At 41.1% G+C, this 25880-nt stretch overlaps 1 protein-coding gene across 1 annotated transcript in view; it reads left to right on the forward strand.

Moving 5' to 3' along the window:
- LOC131364955 (ectonucleotide pyrophosphatase/phosphodiesterase family member 3) overlaps positions 1-22349 on the forward strand; it is a 47168-nt gene extending 24819 nt beyond the window's left edge. The window contains exons 19-25 of the mRNA XM_058408457.1: positions 3265-3310; positions 3993-4147; positions 9666-9807; positions 10203-10280; positions 10377-10509; positions 11452-11608; positions 22069-22349. Coding sequence (XP_058264440.1) covers positions 3265-3310; positions 3993-4147; positions 9666-9807; positions 10203-10280; positions 10377-10509; positions 11452-11608; positions 22069-22242 — 885 coding nt within the window. The 3' untranslated portion in view covers positions 22243-22349. The remainder of the gene's footprint in view (positions 1-3264; positions 3311-3992; positions 4148-9665; positions 9808-10202; positions 10281-10376; positions 10510-11451; positions 11609-22068) is intronic.
- Positions 22350-25880: the final 3531 nt, after the last annotated feature.

Here is a 25880-nt window from a genome sequence, read left to right on the forward strand (position 1 = left end):
ATGCACAGCTCCAACCACATCGTCAAGTTCGCTGATGACACGACCGTGGTGGGTCTCATCAGCAAGAACGACGAGTCAGCATACAGAGAGGAGGTGCAACATCTAACAGCCTGGTGCAGAGCCAACAACCTCTCCCTGAACATCGACAAGACCAAAGAGATGGTTGTTGACTTCAGGAGAGCACGGTGTGACCATTCTCTGCTGTCCATCGATGGCTCCTCTGTGGAGATCGTCAAGAGCATCAAATTCCTTGGTGTCCATCTGGCGGAGAACTTCACCTGGTCACTCAACACCAGCTCCATCACCAAGAAAGCCCAGCAGCGCCTCTACTTCCTGAGGAGGCTGAGTAAAGCCCATCTCCCTCCCCCCATCCTGTCTGTGTTCTACAGAGGGACCATCGAGAGCGTCCTGAGCAGCTGCATCACTGCCTGGTTTGGGAACTGCACCGTCTCAGATCGCAAGACCCTTCAGCGGATAGTGAGGACAGCTGAGAAGATCATCGGAGTCTCTCTCCCCTCTATCATAGACATTTACACCGCACGCTGCATCCGCAAAGCCATCAGCATTGTGGCTGACCCCACACACCCCTCACACACACTCTTCACCCTCCTGCCATCTGGAAAGAGGTACCGGAGCAATCGGGCCCTCACAACCAGACTGTGTAACAGTTTCTTTCCTCAAGCCATTAGGCTCCTCAACACCCGGGACTGAACTGTTCTACACTCTCACACACACTCTCACTCAGGACTGAACTGTTCTACACTCTCTCACACACACACACTCTCACTCAGGACTGAACTGTATACTAACTCTCTGTCTCTCACACACTGATACACACACACTCTCTCTTGACTGTGTGGATGCACTCACACCCACACATAATTTATACTGTTCATTACTTACTGCACTACCTCTACCTGTCATCCGCTGCTATAGTTATACTTATGTTTATTCTATTTGCACTACCTCAACTGCTGCTGTGTATTTTTGCACAATATTTTTGCACAATACTTTTTTTTTTTTTTCTACATCATTTCACTTTATCTATTTTATTTCACTTACATTCCAGTACACGTTCTTTTATTTCCTTTCAGCGCTAAGTGTCCTGTGTTCTTTTGTGTTGTCTTTATTGTATTTATTGTCTTTTTTTTGCACTGTCTTGTCTATGCTCTGTTTGCACCTAGCTGCACACTGTGCACTTTTTTTTGGCTAAGACAAACTTCTGTCCTAGCTCTGTGGTGTTGTTTGTTGTTTTGTATTGTACTAGTAGTTGTATGTTTATGTAGCACCAGGTCCTGGAGAAACGTTGTTTCATTTCACTATGTACTGCGCCAGCTATATGTGGTTGAAATGACAATAAAAGCTTCTTGAATCTTGAATCTTGAATCTTGAATCTTCTACGGTCATATACAGTCAGTTGGAGTTGTGTAACCAGGAGCTCCTGAGCAACTCATAAATTAGCTCAACATCTAAGTTCATTACAGATTCAACAACAACTCCTCCATGCCAAAAGACTTCCAATGCTCAATGATATCTGCTGCCCCACATACTGTAGCTTCCATAGGGTGTTTTATTGCACCTGGTGGTCAGAAATGGGAACTGCAACAAACAGTAACAAAAGTCCATTGGGGAAGAAATCTACACCAGGTTACGTATGTAACCCAGTTCTCTGAGAAGGGAACGACATGCTGCATCATGGCTGATGCTGTGGGAATGCTTCTATGTGGAAGTTGTGTCTGAAGCTCTGTGTGAAATCAGAGAGGGCATGCACGGCATCTCAATGCCTGGCTGCCACTCCCCTCGACAAGCCTTAAGATTGGGACCCAAGGTGAGAAACTGGGGTCTGTCCACATAAGAAGGGTACAAAGCTTGTGGCGCATAACCCTTGTGACTCGTGGTGCATAACCCTTGTGACTGAAAAGGGTGTTGAAGATATGCACCCTCCAGGATTATCATTGCAAATCAGTCTTCAGACCTGATCTGCAACACAGTGACCTTGAGTGTTAACATCCCAGCCTTGTATGTTTCAGCATATAATTTGGAGCACACAGGTCTAAATTTGTGTAGGTGTAGCCCCTGTCCTCCTTGTTAACCAAAACATGCCAGCTTGATCTGGGAGAGGAAACTGGAATCTGTAGCCTTCCCACAGAACCCATTGTAGTGCACCTGGCAGAAACTTCCACCCTGCCAGGTGATCTAAGAGAGGTGTTAGCCTCTCACTGTTCTCACCTCGCATACTGCCCTGAAACAGCAAGCTGGCAGGGGCTACCCCAGGAGGTGGCAAGACATAAGAAGCAGGAGCATGGGTGGTCATGGCAGAACCCCAAAGCACCGGATGTGGCAGGGTAGGCAACAGTAGAAGTGGCTCAGGCTGCAGCGCTGGCCTTCTTTTCCATCCTCAGCAGGCCAGGCTGGGGCTGGTGGGTACTGGCCTAGCCCTGGCTCCTCACTTCGGCAAGGAAGAACGCGGAATGTAGCTAGCGACAGCGTGCGAAACTCCACAGCATGAACACCACTGATTGCTCTCTCTCAAGAAGCAATTCAATGACATACCAACCATTATTTGAATACATCTAGCTCCTCAGAGTCCGATGAAGACAATAATTCCTCGTTCAGGTCAGACGAAGCAGGGAAATCCAAGTCGGGAGAGCGGGAAAGAGAAAGGGGATCACCCATCTCTTGTTCCGCCTCCACTAACTCAACCTGTGAGACCCATGATCTAAGTCAGCATGCTGCCTCAGCAAATATGAGTCACAAGGTGCTGGCGCTTGGCTGGAGAAAATAACCAAGAGAAAGGGGAGTTTACGGTGAGGAAAAGTTTTGCAGTGCACGCAGTCAGCTCCCTTGAGAGCCGTGCATGCACGCTCCTCTATCAAATCAAAGACAAAATAAGCTGTAGTAATGTAACGTAGATGCACTTTTATGGTCTTGCTGGCGTGCTCCGCTTCATCACATGACCTACCCGAGCAAATAAATCGGCATGATTTCACACAGAGCTTCAGACACATCTTCCACATAGAAGCGTTCCCATAGCATCAGCCATGACGCAGCCTTGAGTTCCGTCAAAAGGGAACATGCTGCATCATTTATTTTGTGTGTTATTTTGTGTATGACTTAAAGATATTGCCTCTTCTGTGTTTTGCCTCACAGACTGTTACATGCACTGAGAAATGCTAAAATGTGTATTCATTCATAATATCACACACTAGCACTCACACACTCATCCTTGGTAGCACTGGTGTTGTAAGTGTTTTTTTGTTGTAGGATGGCATCACACTAAACTCTCGCCTGAACCTGTCTGATGCTGAAGGTAATCAATATTTTATGCAAATATACACGTTTGAGGCTAGGAGTGTGTGTGTGCTTAAGTTTAAAGCTCTTCATATTATTATATTTAATATATGTTAGTATTAAAGATTAGCTTTCAAATGCCTTCTCTATAACAGTGACATTTGTCAATACACAGTGAGTTACCTTCCAAATAAATAAATAGTGTATTCTGCCCAGGTTGATATAGCTAGCTGACAATTGCATGGAAAGTTGGCTAGCAAACTTAGCTAAATACTGTATCCTTCACGTTCTGCTAGACTTAACATGCTTATAGGAAAACATGGCACAGGTCAGAAGGTTTTATTTCAAGGTTTTATTTTCACCATATTTGGTTTGGAATAACACAGATAACATAACATTATTAGAATAATGTTAGAAAAACATTCGCCTTAATGTTATAACAAGTTTAGTTTTGTAACCTAGGTTAGTTTTGTTTCTGCTTTAAAAAGACATTAAATGAAAAACTGTTGGAACAATGTGCTGGGTAATCTGTTTTGAGTGGTGTGTGTGTGTGAGTGTGTGTGATTGATTTCTTGGAGATTAATAGACATAGCACATACAGTGTCTTTCAATCTGACATCTGGATTTGATTTTGTTGAAAAGCATGCAGAGAGAAAACTTTAACATGGTGCTGATTGTTGTGTGTGGTTTTGTATTCCCAGTGTCTAAGAGTGTGAGCACACATCTGCTGTTTGGCCGACCGCATGTGCTGCAGTCCAACTTGGAATACTGTGTCCTGCATCATCACGGATTTATCAGCGCGTACAGCAAACACCAGCTCATGCCTCTCTGGAGCTCATTCACTGTGGAAAAACAGGTTGGCATGAAGACACACACGCAGACGCACACACACACACATACACACACACAAACACAAGCATATTCAATACACGGTAAATACAGTGCATTTTCTTAAGCCAGCTGAACTAAAAATTCCTGTCAGATTTTCAAACGTGATAAATAACAATTACTTACAATCAACAAGCCACTTCAAAGCATGGCTGATTTTGTGGCATTTGGTGGCAAACACCAAAATATCTGTCTGGCAAATACATATTATTCATAAAGCTAATATCCTACATGTTTCCACAGGTTGTAAAGCTCCACAGGTTTGGGCTTGTATAATTTGAAGATCATTATCTCTGATTCCTTTGAACCTCTTAAAACTGGAGATATGTGAGAAATTGACATTGATATAAAGGGAGAGAGAGAGAGAGAGAGAGAGAGAGAGAGAGAACACAGCTTATAGAGATATACTGGTTTATTGGTTTTTGATTATAAATTAAATGAAATACTGGAAGGTCTGTGTTTAACACAAGCTGAAAATACAACATGAAATACATCAGTAATAACTACCCTTGTGATTATTTACGTGCTTTGAGAAAAGGTGGATGGAATTTTTATACCAATAGAACACACTCTTTGCAAACTTTTCATTCATTCAGATCCAGCCACAAAAAGAGGGCACAGCAGATCCGTATCATGGAGAATGTTTTTAAATAAAGATTGAAAGATTGTCGGAAGCTTAGTGGTTCTGATTTTATGATGTGTCATGTGCGTGCTGTATTTTAACTGCTAAGTGTTTTTAGGCTTTAAAATTCATTACAAGTATGTTCATTTGAGAAGATGTGCAAGAATCATAGCCATTTGTTGGTCACGGATTATTTTCTGCAATAATCCAAAAAGAAAAATGATGGAAAAATCCTAGTGGCTTTTTTATCAAGAGAACCAGAGTGACGTCTCGTTTGTCACGTAATGGTACTTTGTGTGCAGACAGCAAGTAAGTACTGGCAAGACAGCCGAAAGAAAAACGAAAGCTAGAAGGTGATGCAGACATGAAACCATGAAGTGTAGACTTTTGGTTGGAAACTTCACATGAAAATATTCCTTTTAGTGGTCCACAGTGTTTCCTGCTTAAATATATGATTTAGTATGAATGTTCTCATTAAAATAGTAATAAATGTATCTAAGTTGAATATTAAAAAAATAAACCTCCAGTAAAAGTAAAAAGAGAGCCATGTACAACAAGAGTTTGAGTACTTCATTGCTCTCCACCCCTGGATAAGCCTTTAAAAAATTCTTGTAGCTATTTAGAAGCTGCTTACGCCTTTATTTTGGTATTTTCTCACATACTGAGGTATATTCTGAGGTATATTTTGGTATACTCTCACAGAATTCAAAAATGTGCAGGATTTCGTTTAGATCTCATTTGATGCCCAGTTCACACATACCCTGTTTCTTACTCATTATTTTGGATGTGAGTTTTTGTTTTTGTAATCTGACCAGTGGGAACATTTTACTCTAAACTGTTCTGGTTCTCTTCAACACACCTCGAGCACTAAAGGCAGCCAAGCTGTTAGACAAATTGTACACATAACCTATGAATAATAACCCTATGAAATCCCAACTCCCAAAAACTCAAAAAAAGGCTTTTGGTTTCAAGAAGCCACAGAAGACTTTCCTAGAAATGGTTTGATTTCCCTAGATATGTCTGGGCAAAAATCTGTTGTGCCTTGTTGTGCTTCATTTTCAATCGTGAGTGCTTGCTTGTCATTAACCCCTGAAATCCCTATGAGTTTAATATGAGGCATATGAGGTGCAGGTAAAATCATCACTCCAGATCTCATCAGAACATCTTTAAGCTATTTTGGTGTTCAACATGCCATTTGTTTTATCATTCCCATCAGCCTTTTATCTCGTCCCATCATGACTTGTGGATTTATTTATGAACTGCCAAATTCTTAAAAAAAATACTGGGAACTGCTGCATCAGGAATGTGAAGGTCTCTATAAAAAGCTTGATGAACATTTTATAACCTTTTATTGCCCGACACTGCTCTTTTGTCATCACCAAGGTGACAAACCACCCCTTTTTTAATCCATTAAAGCTGTGAGCATGGGAAAGCTGGGATTTCAAGAGTCCAGAGACTTTTACTGTCATTTCAACCAAAGTTGATGCAGCACATAGGACCCTGGTGCTACATTAAACAACACAGAGCTTATTCCTGACAGTAAAAGGAGTTTATGATAAACTGGTAGTTTATCAGAGAATTTTTCTACAAGTGAGAATTTAGGGCTCTTCAGATCACTTTTGTTAGAACTATTCATATGCTTGAATCTGAACAAATCTGGAAAAGGCAGGTGTAGTTTGCAAATGGAATTCTTACCCCTAACTGGATGAGATATCTGTCACTTAAGATATGCAAGAAGTAGGAAATCGTGTATCTAACTGTATTTCTTGTACATGTCTAGAGATCTGCATTTACTTTAAACCATCCGTTTTTTTTTTGATAGTGTAACTTTAAATCTAAGAAAATAACAAAGATATATATTTATATAGATAAAAAAAATAGAGAGAAAATGGAATTCATTCAGTGATACTTTGAGGAAGGATGTTCATATGGCTTGATTTTGGACATACTGATGGCATAAAGATTAGTTTGCAATCTCTAAAAATGCACCTAAATAATGCAGGTATGTTTAGAAGACAAAACTATTCCAGGTTAAAGGATGTAAGGAGCGGTATAAGAGCAGAGCTGTGTTCATACACACACCAATCCACTTTCTACTTCTGCAGCCTGCTGGACTTCCTGTAGATCCTGAGTGACAGATCTCTCGTCCAATTAGCGGTAAGAATTCCATACCTACCTTTTCCGGCTTGTCCGAATTGTCCTTGTGTTTTCGGATTTGTTATTTTGTTTTGCGCCACCGTAGGAATGAGATGAGATGTAATATACAATAGGACAGAAGAGTACACTGATAATAAAGATAAAAGATTTTGTTTCTGTGTATTCGCATGTGTATTGTGTAACCATACAGTATTGTGTGCGAGGGGATTGTGTGATTAGGGGATTTTGGCTGTCGGATACTGATTTTCTTGCTGTTTGTTGTTATGAAATAATGTTGAGAATGAAATTCAGGCTTTCCCAGGGTTTTTGGGTAAATGACCTCAAACAGACAAACTCTTGGTCACTACCTTGTTGTTTAAGTCACTAAAAAGAAACAAATATTCCTCACCAATCCAGTGGAAGTGTTGTGGAACCGGAAATAATCAAAACCACATGGGCGGAGGGTTTTGGTTTATAGTTGACATCTTATTTTAGGCATTTGTTCCATAATAGCGTCAACACAAACACACATCTTGAGGATCAACTAACAAACCAAAAAAATACAGAAACTACTTATTTGGACTAAGGTGAAATAAGTAGAGAGGTTTCATCAACATGTATACGTCAATTCATAATGAAAACCAATCACTGTGTAGTATAATAAACAGTTTATACCATGGCTGACAAACATGGCTGTTTTTCAGCCACACGATCTGTCAAACTGGGCTGAAACTGGGTCTTGCAAAAGGACCAAGCACAGCAGCAAATCAGCATCTGAATGGCTTATGAAGAAAAAAAAAGTGTTGGAACAAACAAGTGAACCTGTGAACCCTGCTTTCATTCAACATTGTTTGTTTAATAATGCTATTGAGGACCACACAATGTTCATTTAGACCCAGTCATTTTCCTATGAATTTTTTTAAGACTATTGGTGTTCTTGGATATCCGATTTGTTAGAATTGTTTGCTTAGAGCTAAGAGGAACCAAGCATGTTATAGTGCTATTGATTTTAGGCGTGTTTCCGAGCAGGCACAATTATGGGAAGAGTGGGATGGAGAAGTTCAGCAGTAGAGAAAATTGATGGATGGTTTGTTGCCATAAGTGTTTAATGGGATCCATGTGGGATATTCTGTTCTGTCTGTTGGCATATTTCAAATGTACAGACAATGCCTGCATTGTGTTGTGTGTTGCATGGATACAATTTATAGACTGGTGTTACTTGTGGTTGAAAAATAAAGAAATTAAAATAAAAAAGTCTGTTGCCAGAAGCACTAGAAGCAACTGACAGGTCCAAGATAGGATAGGAGAAACCGAAAAGAATGAATTTAAGAATGAAAGAAAAAAATGAATTTTTTGGGAATTCATCTGGTGTTTTGCGCTTTGTCTGTAACACAGGTCCATATATTTGATTTATAACTGATGCATTTTTCTCTAGAATTGAACTAAAATGCAATATGAAATATAAATTAAAGACATGAGTGAACATTTTACAATGTAGTTTTGTCACAGCCAGGATCCTCGCCCTAGGCGGGGCTTGAACCCGGGCCATCCGTGGTGCATGTGCCCTCGCTAGCACACGGCTGAACATAGACCCAGACACAGGATTCAGCGAAGCGCTGCTTTTATTCACATAAAGACACGACATGGGGAAACAGACGGAAGACGAGACATGGCGTGGTAAACTGAGAATACTGAAGACTAATACTAAAGACGAACAAGAGAAGAGATGGACTGGAACCACGGCACAAGTAACAGCAAAACAATCACAGACAAAGACCGGCACAAAAGGATCCCTATTTATAGGGCTAGACATTAGGGTAAACTGGGTACAGGTGAGACAATCAGGGGAGAGAACAATAGGACAGGTAATTACAAGACACACAAACAAGCAGGCTTCTCGGGTTCACCTGCCTCCGCCTTCCTCAGGCCTGGCAGGGAACAGTCCTGCAGTTCCTGACAAGTTTTTAGTCCTCATTTTATTTTTCCATGACGTGGTTTCCATTTGCATGGAATTTCCTTTATATTAATGAGGTGTGATACTAATGAGGTATGGGGGTGGGGGGTATGAGTGTCTGTTTGACAAAGGTGTTGGTCTAGAAGATCTGTTTAAGACGTGTTGTACATTTTTCTGCTTTTTCTGTACATTTTTGTGGTGAGAGCAAAGAGTCTAAAATTGAATCAATCTAATTCAAATAAATAAAAAAAGGGTTGTCAGTCATTTATTTTTTAATGCTATTTCCACACAATTCCATTTGTATTAATTGTTTGATGCTTCGAATGTGTAAGTGTGTATAGACCATCTTTTTCTTTTTGTTTGATGAGAAAAAGAAAAAGCATCAATGTTGATAGAACTGTCAAAATCCTCCAAACCAAAAGTTTAGCTGAAAATAAATATGAATTTATTCATTAATTTTTTGTCTCTAAGCACTTGAAGCCTGTGCTGGGAACACCGTGCACTCAGGCCAGTCCACACCCTGAATGGGGCACACATTCATTCGCTACCCACACATGATTCTGAGACATTGGAGGAGACGGCAGGAAACACATGCAAAAACTACTGTGGAAATATGAGAAATTATACGCGGCTTATTCAAGGACAAACCTCAAACTCTTCACTTCAGCTGAAAATAAAAATAACACGACATAACCGACATAACCACACAGTGCTTATTGTTGATTTAGTAATGTAAATGTAGTAGAGTGTAAACCTGTGTGTTGCCTCCTGCAGGCTGGAGGTGGTTCTGGCTCTTTGCCTGCAGTGATACCAGACTGTCTGAGAGCTGATGTGAGAATCCAAGCCAATCAGAGTCCTACATGTAATGAGTACAACAGCAGCGCTAATGTTACATACGCCTTCCTCTATCCACCCAGTATGTACTGCATCCACACACACACCAAAACTCCCCAACCCCAAACCAGTGCTAACACAATACCAGTCATAATTTGTGCCTGCATTCAGATAGGAAATTTGGCAAATGCAGGCATTCTGCAGCAAGGCTTAAGTTTGTCTTTAGTCAATCAGTTAGCATTTATTACTGTTTCCTATATCGTTTTCTACTTTGCAAAACAGAATAATGACAATGTTGATAATAAGAATTGAGGAATTGGATTCTTCTTGAAACATTATTAGGCAAGTTTCCAAATGGGAGGTTTGAAGTGAAGAATGATTTGAGATGTTTATGCAGCAGTTATCAGTGATACCTTAAAAAAAAGAAAGGAAGAAATTGAAGAAAAATGTGTGTGTGTGTGTGTGTGTGTATTGCAGATCTTAACAGCACAGCAGAAGAGCAATATGATGGTCTGACCTTGAGTAACGTGGTTCCCATGTACCCAGCATTTAAGAGTGAGTTCACACCATTAGCATACTTAACTTGTGTTAAGTGATTAGGTTTTTCACAGTTTGTGTGTGTGTATGTGTGTGTGTCTGTGTGTTCTACAGGAGTTTGGCAGTATTTACACAATGTTTTGCTGCTGAAGTATTCCTCGCAGTATAACAGCATAAACGTGGTGACAGGACCTGCGTTTGATTATAACTTCGATGGACAGTTTGACACTGCAGACCAAATCAAACAGTATGTTTTTTTATGTGTGTATAATATTATATACACGTGATCCGAACCGAGTGACACGATATCTGTGTGTATCAGAGTTCGTTTAGAAAGACATGATATTTCCATTTGCTTTCAGTTTCCCTCATATTAATACGCAAAAACTTTCTATTTTTAGTCATTTTTTATTGATCCTGTGCTTCTTGCAGACAAATGTCTGAGTGTGTATCGACTACCTTCAGTGTTTGTTTTTTCGTAAGCTGTGCTAAAAAGAAATGCCAAATCAACTATCTTATATAGAGCAGTAAAAATCCTCCAGGCCTAAATATGCATTTATTTATTCATTCATAGTCAGTAAGCAGTGGCTTGTGGTGAATTTGGAGCCAGTTCTGGGAATAGTATGAACTAGTATGAGCTTTTTTTTGAGCAGACGTTAGTCCCTGTTTTGCCCTTGCTATGGTTCTCCATAGCGATGAGAACACTGGAATAAAATGTCTTTTTACATCTACCTGTGTGACACCCTGGAAGGAAATGAGATCATGGGAAGCTGATGTCTTCTGTTAGATGCTTTCTTCTTAGGGATTAGTTCAGCAACTTAATCTTGTGCAACTTAGAATAGATGTCCTCTCAGGTCCTCTTCCTTCACTTTCAGACCCGTATAAGGTATAAACTCATTCACTATATTACTCACAGGGAACATTCATGGAATCAATCACTCCTTATCCATTATCTTACCTCTGACACCACAATCTACAAGGAATTAAAATAACTTCTTCTGGTATCTGTTTCCTGCTTGCTTTTCCCTGCTTCTCACCAACATTTATTTTTCCATTCTGATAAAACACATTTATTTTTATTTTTATTTAATTTACTCCATATGTTTTATTATATTATTACTATATTATTTACTATAAGTGTGTGTGTGTGTGTGTGTGTGCGCGTGTGTGTGTGTGTGTGTGTATTTAGGTTTGTTACAGGAACTCGTATCCCGATCCCCACTCATTACTTTGCCATCTTGACAAGCTGCTCGGACTCAAATCAGACAGTGGGCGAGTGTAAGGGAGAATTACACACAGTGTCATTTTTAATGCCACACCGACCTGACAACTCTGAGAGCTGCATGGTAAGAACACACACACACACACAAAGTGAGAAACTCAAATGAATTTATATGACTGTTCTGCATCTGAAATGACATTAATTTTTTTAATCTATGAATTGAAATGTTCTATCTTGGTCCTGGAATTGTTGCCTGGAACAAGTCGCCTGTTTAATGTCAATGCCTGATATTTTTAACAGGCAGACAGACTGATAGAGACATACAGAGAAACAGAGAGAGAGAAAGAGAGAGAGAGAGAGAGAGAGAGAGAGAGAGACAAACACACACACACACAGATAGATAGACAGACCGACATTGATGGAGCCACACAGATAGATAGACAAAGACATAGGCAGATAGACAGAAAGACACGCACGGACATAGGCACAGACACAACATACACGGGCAGACACACAGAGAAATACGCAAATAGACCGACACACATAGACAGGCTGATAGACAAAAAGGCAAAAACACACCGACTTTGACAAGCACTTTCTTACCTTCAGAATGAAGGATTTCTTTCTCCTGTCCACTGCTGAGACAGTTCAACAGTGATGGACATAACATTAATGACACCTCAGTTTTAATTGTGTGTGATTATTACATGAGCAGTGAGTTCAGAAGGCATAAGAAGAAAGAGCTCATCTACACTCTTGCAACACCATGAAATGAGTGTCATTATTGAAAAGAACAATACCAGGGGAAGTATGCAACCCAGTTTTCATTGTAACCCAATTTATGTGCCCAGAGACCCTGGGCGGGGTGGCTGCTCAAGTGCTGCAGAAATTTTGTGCTGTTGTGCAACAGGACCCAACAGCTCTCCATGCTCTCCATGGAAGGGCCCCTGTCATTTGTTACATTAAGTATTTATAATCAGAATTAAAACACAAAACAGTATTAAGGAAAGGAAAACATTGCCAATTATTGGCTTCATTACAACACCTGATCATTGCCTGATCCAGATAGCCCTGAGTCTTAGCTTTGAATCCCGCCATCTTGTCTCGCAGATCTGTCCTAATAATATTTTGCGCAAACAATCTCCAGGCATGCAAACAGAAGGTTCGAACCTCACAAATAATTTCTCCATATAAAAGTTTCAACAGTTCCCTCATTTTTTCCTAGGGACACCACCCAAAAAACTTTACTAATCATTAACCATTACTGAAAGTTTAGAAGATCAGAGATTTAAAAGCTACATAACACATTACATAATCCAGTACAAACACTCAATCAGGAAGATGAGTGCATTCATTTGACTAAGCTTGGTCACGTATAATCTCACATCAGTGTATCATTTCTCCTTAAATGTTACACTTCATAAAACACATGATCTTTAGAGGACAGTATGCTCTTTTTGTGAGGACAGGACCCAGACATATAAAATGCAAATGAAACACTGATTATTGACCTATTTACATATGTGGCCTCAATCTGTTCTTCTACTGTCTGTATTTATCTCAGTCTTATTTTAACCTCCTAAGACCTGAGCTTGTATTTTGGATTTCTTCTACCTATTTGGGGTTAGGAGGAACCAATAAATATAATAACCAGATATTATCTTTGAACATGAAGCCACTTATTTTTGTGTACAACAGGTTCCAGTTACAAAGAATTAAGTATTATGGTGCACACAACCAAAAATGTGATGTCCTCATATGAGGACGCCAGGTCTTAGGAGGTTAAGTTGGTCTAAGCAGGCCAGACAGAGAAAAAGTCATCTTCAAATTTAAGATTCCAGTCGCTGTCAGTCGCTTATTTTACTAGTTGGTTGGTCGCTAGATTGGACATTGGACAATTTTTTGCAAGCATTTGAATATGCAATGTCCAAACAGACATATCTGGAGTAGCACTGCACACATCGTAAATATCATTGATAGATAGGGAATCCATTGTCCGAACAGCGTGTACCACGATCCCCAGCTATAGTCCCTATGTTCATCTCTTCTCATTTGGTCTACTACTTTGCATGTCATATAATGCATCAGATATGGAACCATGGTCATCATCGTCAGCAGGAATAAAAGTGCCCCACTGGTCTCCAATTATAACGCAAATAAAATATCTTAGGATATTCTGTTCTGTGCTGTGGTTAGTCAAATGGCTGTGAGTTCTTGGTTATTACCTTCAGCTGCTCTGTTAATGGAATTGATGTATGTGGCAAAACAATGATGTGTGACTTTCAAACTGATTCCATACTTGAGTCACGCCATATTGCGGAAAAAACGAATTTACTCAGTTTACTTTTGAGTCTATGTTCTGGTGGATGTAAGTCATCATCTGAAATGTCTCCTTTAGATTGCCATGTGGGAGAATGTAAGTAAGTTCTGACAATACCAGCATATTTAAACCTTACCAATGTACATACACCTCCCCAGTTGAGTGTTAGTGCTAGATACATGTTTTTCTGCAGACCCAGTACCAGTCGTCAGCCTGAGCAATGTGCCAGTCTCAGATGGATGAATAAGTGAACACTATGCCTGTGGGCAGGTCTGATCATCTGAGAATGGGCAATATAAATGAGTGCACCTATTGTTAATGACCTTTGCCATTGGCATGGTTCCTGTTCCTACAAAGCAGTATGTATAATTTGACTTGGGAGGAGGCCATGTACTAAATGTGTTTACTTGTGTTTGATTTATCCTTAGTGATCACCTTACATTAGACTACGTTAAAACATGGTGGCATAGTTAGGTTGGTCCTTCCAGAACCCTCATCTTTGTACTATAGAGAAGCTGGTGAGTTTAACACCATATTTATATGTGCCCCATATTGTACTTGAGAAGTGCTCAGCTTCCTCATACGATAGGAATTTTTTACAATACTGAGCAATGGCCTGCTCGCTCCCATTGCCCTTCATGGGGATCATTGTGTGTTTGGTCACAGTCAGTGGAACTATCATACACATAACATGATCCATTTGAAACCATTCTGGCAGTATAGGTGGCATATTGTTGTTTTCATACATCTACATACGTCTCCACATATGGCCACATGGAGGACACCTCTTGGCATCATATTTGGTGGAGGGCATTTCCCTTTTTATTGGACCCTATTTTGAAGTGGGGCTGCACCACATTGTCAGCCGAGGATGTTGCTCGGCAAACCAGTTGGAGAATGATTCCTTTCCCTCCCCTTGCCCCTGTAGAAAGTTGCCTTGACTCTGGGATTTGTTTGTTTGGGGACTTTTAACTACATTTTTTTTATGTGATCCCTGCCATTGGTGGTGTTTGTCCCATTCGTTACAATGGGTGTGGTTTTCCAGGTCTGGCCAGCATTCTCACTTATTAGACTCAACAATAACACATCTGCTTCTTTCCATTTCTCAAACCATTCTTGTTCATAATGTGCATCTGGTCCCAGATGTGTGTGAGCTGTGCAATGCAGATCATGCATGTCTCTACCTTTTCTCAACCTTTTTTCTGTCTCTGATTTCCACATATTAAAAGCTGTCCAATTAACCATTATTCTATGTATCCTCTTCTTCGGGTCATTGTCTTTTTGTATATGATCTAATTTACTTTTCAATGCATCTAATTGTCTCAGGCTAAAACTGTCGCCTTTTAAGCTTGAGAAAGCCACACTCTTGTACCCACCACACTACTTGTGACACAGACTCAGGGCCATAGTTAGTTCTCATAAAATTCACATTGGGTGATTAAAACACAACACACAGGATTAAAACACAAAACAGGATTAAAGAAAGGAAAACATCGTCAATCATTGACTACATTACAAAGCCTGACCATCACCTGATGGTAGTAATATGACATAGACGCCCTTATATGGACTTGTTGGCACATATTCCCTTCATCACATGTCCTAATCGAGTCAATAAATTTGGTGTGTATGCACACAGAGTTTCAGATACAACCTCAGTGAAGCTGAGTGAAGTGAGTTCCCCCGAAAGGGAAATATTTTACCATCAAATGTTCCAAATGTTGACTTCTATTAAACAGCTGATGATTCCCCTTTACTCTGTTCTTTGCTAATTAGATTTAACATCAGCTTCACAGCTGTTTTCTCATCTCAGGCCTCAATAAATAACGGAATAATGCAGCCAGAATATCAGTAACACTACTGTTGTATTTAGAGGGAAAAAATGTTTTTATCAGTTTTGTGCCCTGTGAAACATAATCATATGGCAGGTGTGAGTGTGTGTGTTTATAGTCTGTTCCACAGTCAGAGGATTCTGTACAGAATTCCATGGTATAGGAACACACCTCAGAAGGTGAAATCCATCCAGAGATGCTGTGTGTGTTTTTGTGTGTGTGTTTATGGGGGGGGGGTGTCAGAGTTGTAATCAAAATGGAAAACGAAAACAATTTTAGTTTAAGTAGAATATTGTAACATTGGACTTGGCAACGGGCCAACAGAGGGAGCCGTCTCCCGAGTTTTGATGCGTCCACGAAGGAGAATGCTCTTCCGGTTTTGTCCAGCCTTCTTAAGCAGCGTGGTTGCAGTGCCACAATGCGAAGTATTGTTGTCAGAACTTACCGAGACTTGTTGGATTACTGCCAGTTGGATTATTCTGTGTATGGACTCCATCGCTACGTTTATTGGATTTACGAGTTTGGAATTACGAGTTTTGGTTTCGTTTTCTAAGTGCGGACTGTATTTTCCGGTTTTGACCCTTTTTTGCTCTTTTGGCTTTCGTCTTTGATTTTTATGTGTGACTGTGCTCTATTAAAGATTGAGCTTATGGATCCTCAACCCTCTGTCTCAGGCCAATCCTTACAGAATACTTCGCCTCAAGAGGATCCAGCTAATCTGCAGGCCGTGATAGCGAATCAGGCAGCTATCATTTTGGCTTATGAAGAGCAACTTGCAGCACTACAAGCCACGAATGGAGTGGCCGCGCGACTTGCAACCGACAGCCGCCCCCCTCCTTCCTCCCCCCTCCACTCCCGTTGTGGCTACCTCACGCTGCGAGCCATTTCGGATGGCCTGCAGGGGGACGAGATGTGTCTGTCCAGCTGTTGGAACTACGCCAAGGGGCGGACTCGGCTGCGGATTACGCTATACGTTTCTGAACCCTGGCTGCTCAGAGCGGGTGGAATGACGCCGCATCATTAGCTCTGTTTCGGGAAGGGCTATGTCCATCGCTAAAAGCGGAAATGGCATGTCGGGATACCAACGTATCCCTATCCAGTTACATTACCACTGCTACTCGGCTGGATAATTTGTGGTGACAACATCGAGGTAACACCTGCCCTCGCCTCAACGAAAGTAGCCAGGAGACAGCGCCGGGCCCACGGGGGGAGGGCTCTGAACCCATGCAGCTGGGCTGAATTTCACCCAAGGAAAGCCAGCACCGCGATCACCTGAGACCGTGTTTCTACTGTGGCAGTCGGGGTCACAGAGTGGCAGAGTGGCTGCCTGCTACATCTAAGGTGGGAAAAACTTTGCATCACTCCTCCTTGAATCTACCTGTACGGCTATACACTAAGCTTATGTCCTATGTTGTCACAGTGCTGACTGACTCGGGGGCGGCCGTCAACCTGATCGACGAACGTCTCATGGAGGAACTTAACCTTCCCACCATTCGTTGCACAACCCCTCTACGAGTGACAGCCGTCGACAATCAACCCATCAGGGAAGGATACTTGACCCACCACACCACTCCTCTCACTCTGCAAATTGGACTGTTCCACACAGAGAAGCTGGCGCTCTATGTTATTTGTTCACCCAAGAACCCCATTATCCTCGGTTTCCCTTGGCTTCAGCATCACAACCCCAATGTGTCCTGGAAGGAGGGGGAATTAGTACGTTGGGCACCTCATTGCATCACTAATTGTTTTCGAAACCCTGTATCACGTGCTTGTTGCGTGACGTCTGTGGAAAGCCCAGAAGGGGTAGGAGTAACTAGCATCCCCAAAGAATATGATGACCTCAGCGAGGTGTTCAGTAAGGTAAAAGCTATATGACCCCCCCCCCCCACTGCCCCTGGGACTGCACTTTTAATCTCCTGCCCAATGCCATGATTTATCCTCTCTCAAGCCCTGAAAGTAAGGCTATGGAGGACTACATACAGGAGGCTGGCTGTATTCGACCATCTACTTCTCCTGCTGCGGCTAGCTTCTTTTTTGTTGAAATGAAGGACGGGGGCTTACGGCCATGTATAGACTACTGGGGGCTGAATGCCATTACGGTCCGATATCCCTATCCACTCCCCCTTGGTTCCAGCAGCTCTCGGAAAGCTCTGTGAGGCTCGCTACTTTACTAAACTGGATTTACACAGCGCGTACAACCTGGTGAGAATTCGAGAAGGCGATGAATGGAAAACTGCCTTCCACACAACGAGAGGCCATTATGAGTATCTAGTCATGCCTTTTGGGCTTACCAATGCCTAAAGACTTATTGGATAAGTACGTCATTGCTTATATAGATGACATCTTGATATACTCCCCCACCTACCAGCATCATGTGCACCATGTCCATACTCTACTTGTGCACTTGCTCCAACATCAGCTCTACGTCAAAGCCGAAAAATGAGAGTTCCACCGGAGTTCCATCAGTTTCTTGGGGTACGTGATTTCCCAAGGGGGAGTGGAGATGGATGCGGGTAAAATTAAAGCAGTGCTGGACTGGCCTGAGCCCACCACCATAAAGGACTTACAGCAGTTTTTGGGGTTCGCCAATTTTTACAGACGATTCATAAGGAATTACAATGCGATCACAAGCCCCCTCACCTCCCTGTTGAGAGGGAAACCTACAAAACTTTCCTGGACCGAGCAGGCTAAAGCGGCATTTCAGAAACTGAAACAGCGATTCACTACCACCCCCATTCTCCACCACCCAAACCCAAATCATCCCTTCGTAGTGGAAGTGGATGCTTCCAGCTGTGGGATCGGGGCTGTTCTGTCACAACACCATGGGGACCCTGGGAAATTGCATCCGTGTGCGTACTTTTCCAAGAAATTGACCAATGCAGAAGCCAACTATGATGTGGGGAACCGGGAACTGTTGTCAATTAAAGCTGCGCTGGAAGAATGGAGGCATTGGCTGGAAGGAGCACGGCACCCCTTTGTTGTACTTACTGATCACCGTAACCTGCGCAACGCCAAAAGACTTAACCCTCGTCAAGCCCGCGGGGCCTTGTTCTTCACTTTCTTTAACTTTACAGTAACCTACCATCCTGGCACTAAGAATAGTAAAGCTGATGCACTATCCCGCTGTCATGACCCCATAAGTTCCCCAACTCAGCCAGAAACCATCCTCCCTCCATCAATAATCCTAGCTCCAGTTCTTTGGGACATAATGGAGGAGATTCAAAGAGCCCACACCAGGGAGCCGCCCCCACCAGCCTGCACGCCTTCCAAGGTCTATGTGCCCGCATCCCTCCGTCACCGTGTTCTACAGTGGGTACATGAAGCCCCCAGCTCCGGTCATCCAGGCATCCGCTGCACCATCACCCTGCTAAGAAATAAGTTCTGGTGGCCTTCCCTAGTTCCTGATGCCAAGGCCTATGTCCAAGCCTGTTCCATCTGCTCTCAGTCCCGAACCAGCCGTAAACTCCCCACTGGCTTACTAGTTCATCTCCCAGGTTTTTTATGGGCCTTCTGCAACCATCTGGGGATTAACATGAGTTTGAGCTCGGGCTATCACCCCCAAACGAATGGGCAGAAGGAACGTCTAAATCAAGAACTCACAAGGTATCTCCAGGGGTACTGCAGTCAAGAACAGCATCAGTGGAGTGAGTTTCTGCCATGGGCGGAATATGTGCAGAATTCTCTTATCAGCTCCTCCACAGGCTTGACGCTGTTTCAGTGCACCCTGGGGTTCCAACCACCGCTATTCCCCTGGTCTGGAAAACCATCCAACGTCCCAGCCATCAACGATTGGGTCCGACGTAGTCAGGAGGTCTGGGAACGAGTGCATGTGCGGCTACAGAGAACCATCTATCGCCAGAGATTTCAGGCCAACCACCATAGACGCCCACACCCCAATTATCAGGTGGGACAGCAGGTCTGGCTCTCTACTCAGAACCTGAAACTTAAGCTTCCATGTCGTAAACTCAGTCCCCGGTTCATCGGTCCCTTTCCAATCGAGCGCCAAATCAACCCTGTCACCTACTGCCTGCAATTCCTTGCCACATATCGCATCACACCCTCCTTTCATATGTCTCTCCTTAAGCCAGCCCATGTCCCACCTAGCGCTGGAGGCCCCAGCGCTGAACCACTACCTCCGGTGGAAATTGACGGGGCTCCCGCCTACAAGGTACGTGCCCTCATAGACTCACGACGCCGCAGGGGCAGATTGCAGTATCTGGCAGACTGGGAAGGATATGGCCCTGAGGAACGCTCCTAGGTTTATGCTCACGATATCTTAGACCCTTCCCTAGTAGAAGAGTTTCATCAGTTGCACCCTGATCAACCAGCTCCTCGCCCTCAGGGTCGCCCTCCACGTAGAACCCCTGGAGGGGTTTGTAGAGGGGGGGGTTCTGTAACACCGGACTTGGCATTGGGCCAACAAAGGGAGTCATCTCCCGAGTTTTGATGCGTCCATGAAGGAGTTTGCGAGTTACTTTACGAGTTTGGAATTACGAGTTTTGGCTTCGTTTTCTAAGTGCGGACTGTGTTTTCCGGTTTTGACCCTTTTTTACTCTTTTTTTTCACAATTAAATGAAGTGAAAGTAGAATCATGGTCAAAATAAAAATGAGGTAAAATAAAATAAGTGGAAATAGTTTTGCGAGGTCAAGTAGCAAACGTAATAAAGTGGCATTAGCTATACAGTGGAAAAATAGACAAAATATTTTTAGAATAATTCAGCTAATAAATGTTATTCAATAATAAATGTTATTTCAATACACTCTTTGGAAAAAAAAGAAAGGTATTTAGTGTTTAATAAAATAATACTCCCATATTTTCCTGCGTGGGAGGTTGTGCCATCACCAAAATAAGAATGCATTTGTAAAGTGAGCGACACCCAACAGTTTAAGACTGCAATGACTAACATGCAAATCATCAGCCCTGTGATCTACAGTGTCTAAGAGAGATTCTGTGGAAGTCTAAAATTTTAGTTAACTGAATTTCTGGCTAAAAATGCTCCCTCCGGCACTGAAACAGAGTTCAACATGTTCCAGTCAGCAGTTTATAAACTTGTTCTAATCTGTCTAATCTATAAATAATCTCTAATCTTATCTGGAAAGCACTGGTGTTTTCCTTCCAACCAATCAAGCAGAAGAAGAAGAAGCCTTTATTTTTGTCACATGTACATTACAACACAGTGAAATTCTTTCTTTGGGTATTCCAGCTTTGGAAGTTGGGGTTAGAGAACATGGTCAACCATGAAACAACACCCCTGGAGCAGTGAGGGTTAAGACTCCTGCTCGGGGACCCAACAGCAGCAGCTTGGTGTTGCTGGGGCTTGAACCCCAGCCTTCCCATCAGCCACTGGCCCTGTATGAAGCCACACCTCAGAGTATTTTGAAAGCCAAGATCAGCTGATTAAACAGGTGGAGTCAGATGTGGCTCCTGATGGATTAGGATGAAAACTTGTACTTACACTGACCGTTTGCTGATGAAATGGACACTGCTAGACTATTCAATCAATCATTGTGACCCATACCTCAGCTGCTGTAACTCTTAAAGTTTGAATCTATTATTATGTAATCAGATTTAGCCAAAAAATATGCATGGATCTTTTTTTATTGTATTGTGTACACTGCCAACTGTCTATTCTATTATTTCAAATTATTATCAGTTTTAATATTATCAATTTAATTCAAGTCAGATTGATCAGTATAGAGCTTTAAACAATGAAAAGACAGAAAGTACTTTGTGTAAATCCGTAAGATATGGATTTAGACTTAGATCTGTAAATAAAATTCCAGAGGCAATGATAGCAAGGGAAAACTTCTTGACATGACATATATAAAGAATCTAGAAAAGATCAGAATCAGATTCTAATAAGGACATCTTTTCCTCTCTGTGATACTGCACATTGTGGTTATGAATCATTACTCTTCCACTTTCTCTACATTTTTATTTCATTCATGTAAATCCACTCTATAAGGACTAAGACTTTGTATGTGGGAGATACAATCCACAGCAGTCTCATGGCAAACTTTAGGCTTACTATGTAGGGCTAGAGAGAGAGAGAGAGAGAGAGAGCAGAGATTATTGCATGCTCTTAGGTCATAGAGTTTAAAAGCAAGAGCACTGCATGCAAGCTGATTCCCATGTCCTTCTGTGGATCTGGAGTCTCCTCATGTCTCTGGAGTTTCCTCCAGCTGCACTGGTTTCCTCCCCAACTCCTGCATTGTAGGTTGATTGGCACCTCAAAATTTTCTGTTGTATGTGAATGGGTGTGTGAGTGTGTGTGTGTGAGATTGTGCCCTGCATTAGACTGGCACCCTGTTCAGGGTACCTTGAGTTCCCTGGGATAGACTCCAGGTTCCCTGATCTTGAGAAGAATGAAAACTGTAAAAGGTGGATGGATGGATGGATGTTAAATTAACCAGAACATCATTTGCATGCAGAGCAACCAGGATGAGTCGAAGTGGGTAGAGGACTTGCTTTGGTTCCACCAGTCACGTGTCAGAGACATCGAATGGATCACGGGACTGGATTTCTTTGAGAAAAGTGCCCGACCGTTCCCTGAGATTCTGCGGATAAAGACTCGGCCAACAGCCGCTATTCACAGGAAGCAGTGATTTCTTCCATTATTTATACAGCCATGAAATAGATCTTAGTGATTAAATAAGCCTGAATATTCACTGACCAATGCACTGAACTCATTTGTCCTCATGTTTATTCTCAGATACAGAAGTGATGTGTTCTATTCCATAGAGCCATTTTGTATTTTCATATTTAAGATTCATAATAGGAAACAGAAATAGAATTAAAAAATAGCTGAAGGTCTGATATCGTCTTCTTCATCCCTTTATCTTGCCTGTATAAAGTGTTTAGCTTAGGGGCAGCATTGATATATATATATATATATATATATATATATATATATATATATATATATATATATATATATATATATATATATATATATATATATATGATCTCAAGCTGTTTTTTTACCCAAGGATCTTTACAGAAAGACAACAAAAGAACGGAAAAGCGGTCATGAGGAAACCATACTGTGGCAGAACAATTCACTAAAATATAAAGCTAGCACTCTCACAGCAGAACAGACATGTAGTGGTCATAACCACCAAAAGAAAGATTCTCACAGTTCAAGAATGTACTGTATTAGTAATAAAATGAATAAAAGATTTGTGTCATTTTTCATCACTGACCACTCAACAAGGAACTAATGCACAAGTGTGTTTGAAATTGCACATTAAATGAAATGTGTCCATATTCATATGAAGAACTCCAGCTTCTGTAGGTGATTCATGAGGAACTTTCCAAAATGTTTGCCCATTTATAAAAAAAATTACATTTGTTTACATTTAAAAAAAATGAAATGAAATAAAATTACATTTAAATTTGAATTTGACAAACAAAAAAAAATTACAAGAATTAATGTTAGAAGTATTGGGTTTATGTCATAGTTTTTTGGGGTTTTTTTTGTTTAATTCATTTATAGTCTTTTTCTGTGTGTTTTCTGGATGGTTGCACTTGTAGATTTTTTAAAAGCAAAATCACTGTAGAATGTCAGAAGCGCAGAATCTCTGAGGCAAGACTGAGCATCAGGATGAATCAGGCATAATAATAATAATAATAATAATAATAATAATAATAATAATGCTTATATAGCATTTTTACTGAAAACATGAATATATGTGTTTTAAAAAAATCACAAAAGATAAATGGTAAAAGAGATTTGGTAAAACAAAAGGCTTTTACCCTGGATTTTACATTTCTGGCATATGCTCTTATCCAAAGAGACTTACATTTTATCTCATTTCAAACTGAGCAATTGATTCAATTCAATTCAATTTTATTTGTATAGCACTTTTAACAAAGCAGCTTTACATAAGAAACAACATAAGAAAACAACAAACATAAACAGACAAACAGTCCTAGATGTTATCCCAAGTGAGCAAGCCTGAGGTGACTGAGGCAAGGAAAAACTCCCTTAGATGGTATGAGGAAGAAACCTTGAGAGGAATCAGTCTCAAAAGGGAACCCATCCTCATTTGGGTGACAGCGGAGAGTATTATGTAAATTAATAAGGAGGTTGTTGTCATCCACATAAGGTTGACAGTGTTGCTTTGAATACCCCAATCCTCACAAAGCAGAACCTGGCTAGAGCTAGTCCATCTCCGGATGCCACTGGAGCCACCACAGTCTCTGTATGCCTCGGGATGGGTAGAAGAAGGGGATCAATGGAACAGAGTTTGACTGCAGTTAAGTAATTAAAAGGCAATGGCACAAAAGTCCTCATTAGTTACAGTGCATAATGAGGACACTTCAACAAAGTACTGTATGTAAAGACGTAGACTTGGAGTGAAGTGAAATTGAGGGTAAAGGGCCTTGCTCAAGGTGTTGGTATACAGAAACAAAAGTGTTGATAAACAAATACTTACTGTATGAATCCTGACTGTATATTAGCATTAGCATCTAGTTCTCTTGAATTCCACTTGAGCAAACTTGTAGAGATTAAACCATTTACACAAACCCACACAGCTCTGCTTCTTACTTTTAACGGCTTCTTGTGACTGGAAATCATGTAATTCAGTACAAATGGAAGGTTCTTTATTTAGAATAAAGGAAATGCATCCAATTTTTTGTTTTATTAAACTTCACTCCAAGTCTACATCTTGACATACAGTACTTTGTTGAAGTGTCCTCATTATGCACTGTAACTAATGAGGACTTTTGTGCCATTGCCTTTTAATTACTTAACAGCAGTCAAACTCTTGGAATAGCCTTCCACAAGCATCTTTTTTCAAGCACAATTTTGTTCATTCCACCTGACAGAATTCAGACAGAATTTTGTCTGGAAATCCTCAAATTTTCTCTTGAATGCAGGTCAGAGTATTGTGATAGCCACTCCAATAGGTTTGGTGTTTTTAAGCTTTCATTTCGTTCACCCTTTAAAGTTTTGTTTAGGTTCATTGTACTGGAAGACACAGTTTAAGACCAAGTTTGAACTTACTAGCTGATGTCTTGAGGTGTTGCATCATCGTCTATGGGATTTATGTCAAGACACTGTGATGGCCAGTCCCAACTATTCAGAGTGTTAACTTTTATGACTGAATGTCAGAGACTTACCTAGTTTCATTACCCTGGAAGACCTAAGGTATGGTTTCGGTATTTCTAAATAATTCTTCTTTCTCATGATGTTATCTATTTTCCCAGCAAAACACCCTTACAACATGATGCTGCCACCCTTATGTTTCATTGTTGGCATGATCCTTCATCAATCTTCTGATGTCTGTTTTTTTTATGCTGGTGCATGGGCTTCTTTCTTGTCTGACGATCTTGTCTTAAATATTTTGGACTATCTTAATCATTAATGTATGTACTTTGCTGCCTGATGCCTCCAAAATTGTTGTTTGGTTTGGTTTTGTTTTTCAGGCCAAAGTTGTAAGATGTACAGATGCTTCCTTTAATTGTTTAGAAATTGCTCCAAATGAACAAATGGACTTGTGGAGGTCTATTTTTTTCTGAGGTCTTGGTTGTGTTGGTTGGATTTCCCCATTGTATCAAAGACATGGGAGATTAAATCCGGCCACAGGTGCACTCCCAATGAACTCCTAATTATTCGATTGGACAAGCTTTAACAAGTCATTATATCAATTTCTACAATTATCCAGAAAAGACAATAAACTTGGTGTATGTAAAGTTTCACTCAAAGTAATGATATACTGTAGTAAAAGTTGAATTAAGTCATTCTCTAATGGATTGTTTTAATGTTACCTCATGTGTTTGGGATAAAATATTTTTTGAACTAAAATATTTCACTAAATTTAGACATGGCATTGATTGTAGAGATGTGTTGTGAGGGTTGATGTAATTGGGTCTCATTACACCGTGTGCTGGCGTGCGCACACACACCACGGGCGTCTGGGGTCGAGCCCCGCATAGGGCGGGGGTCCCAGATGTTACATTTGGTTGCAGTTTTGGTCAAAACTGGGCTTGACGTCAGTCTAACCCTCATACTTGTTCTGCAGAATTTACAACTATGTAATCAATTTAAATCTGTCAGGGATTTTAGGCTTTCCATGGAATTTGTTTCGACACGACATGGAAATTACTGTGAAATTCAACAATACTTGGAATACACAAATAAAAATGCAAAGATTCATGGCATTATTACAAACATTTTGCTTATACACAACAATCACTGTTGCTATTAAAATTTTCTATGAGTAAAAAAACTTTTTTA

This window comes from Hemibagrus wyckioides, linkage group LG14, assembly GCF_019097595.1.
Source record: "Hemibagrus wyckioides isolate EC202008001 linkage group LG14, SWU_Hwy_1.0, whole genome shotgun sequence".
Classification (NCBI taxonomy): domain Eukaryota; kingdom Metazoa; phylum Chordata; class Actinopteri; order Siluriformes; family Bagridae; genus Hemibagrus; species Hemibagrus wyckioides.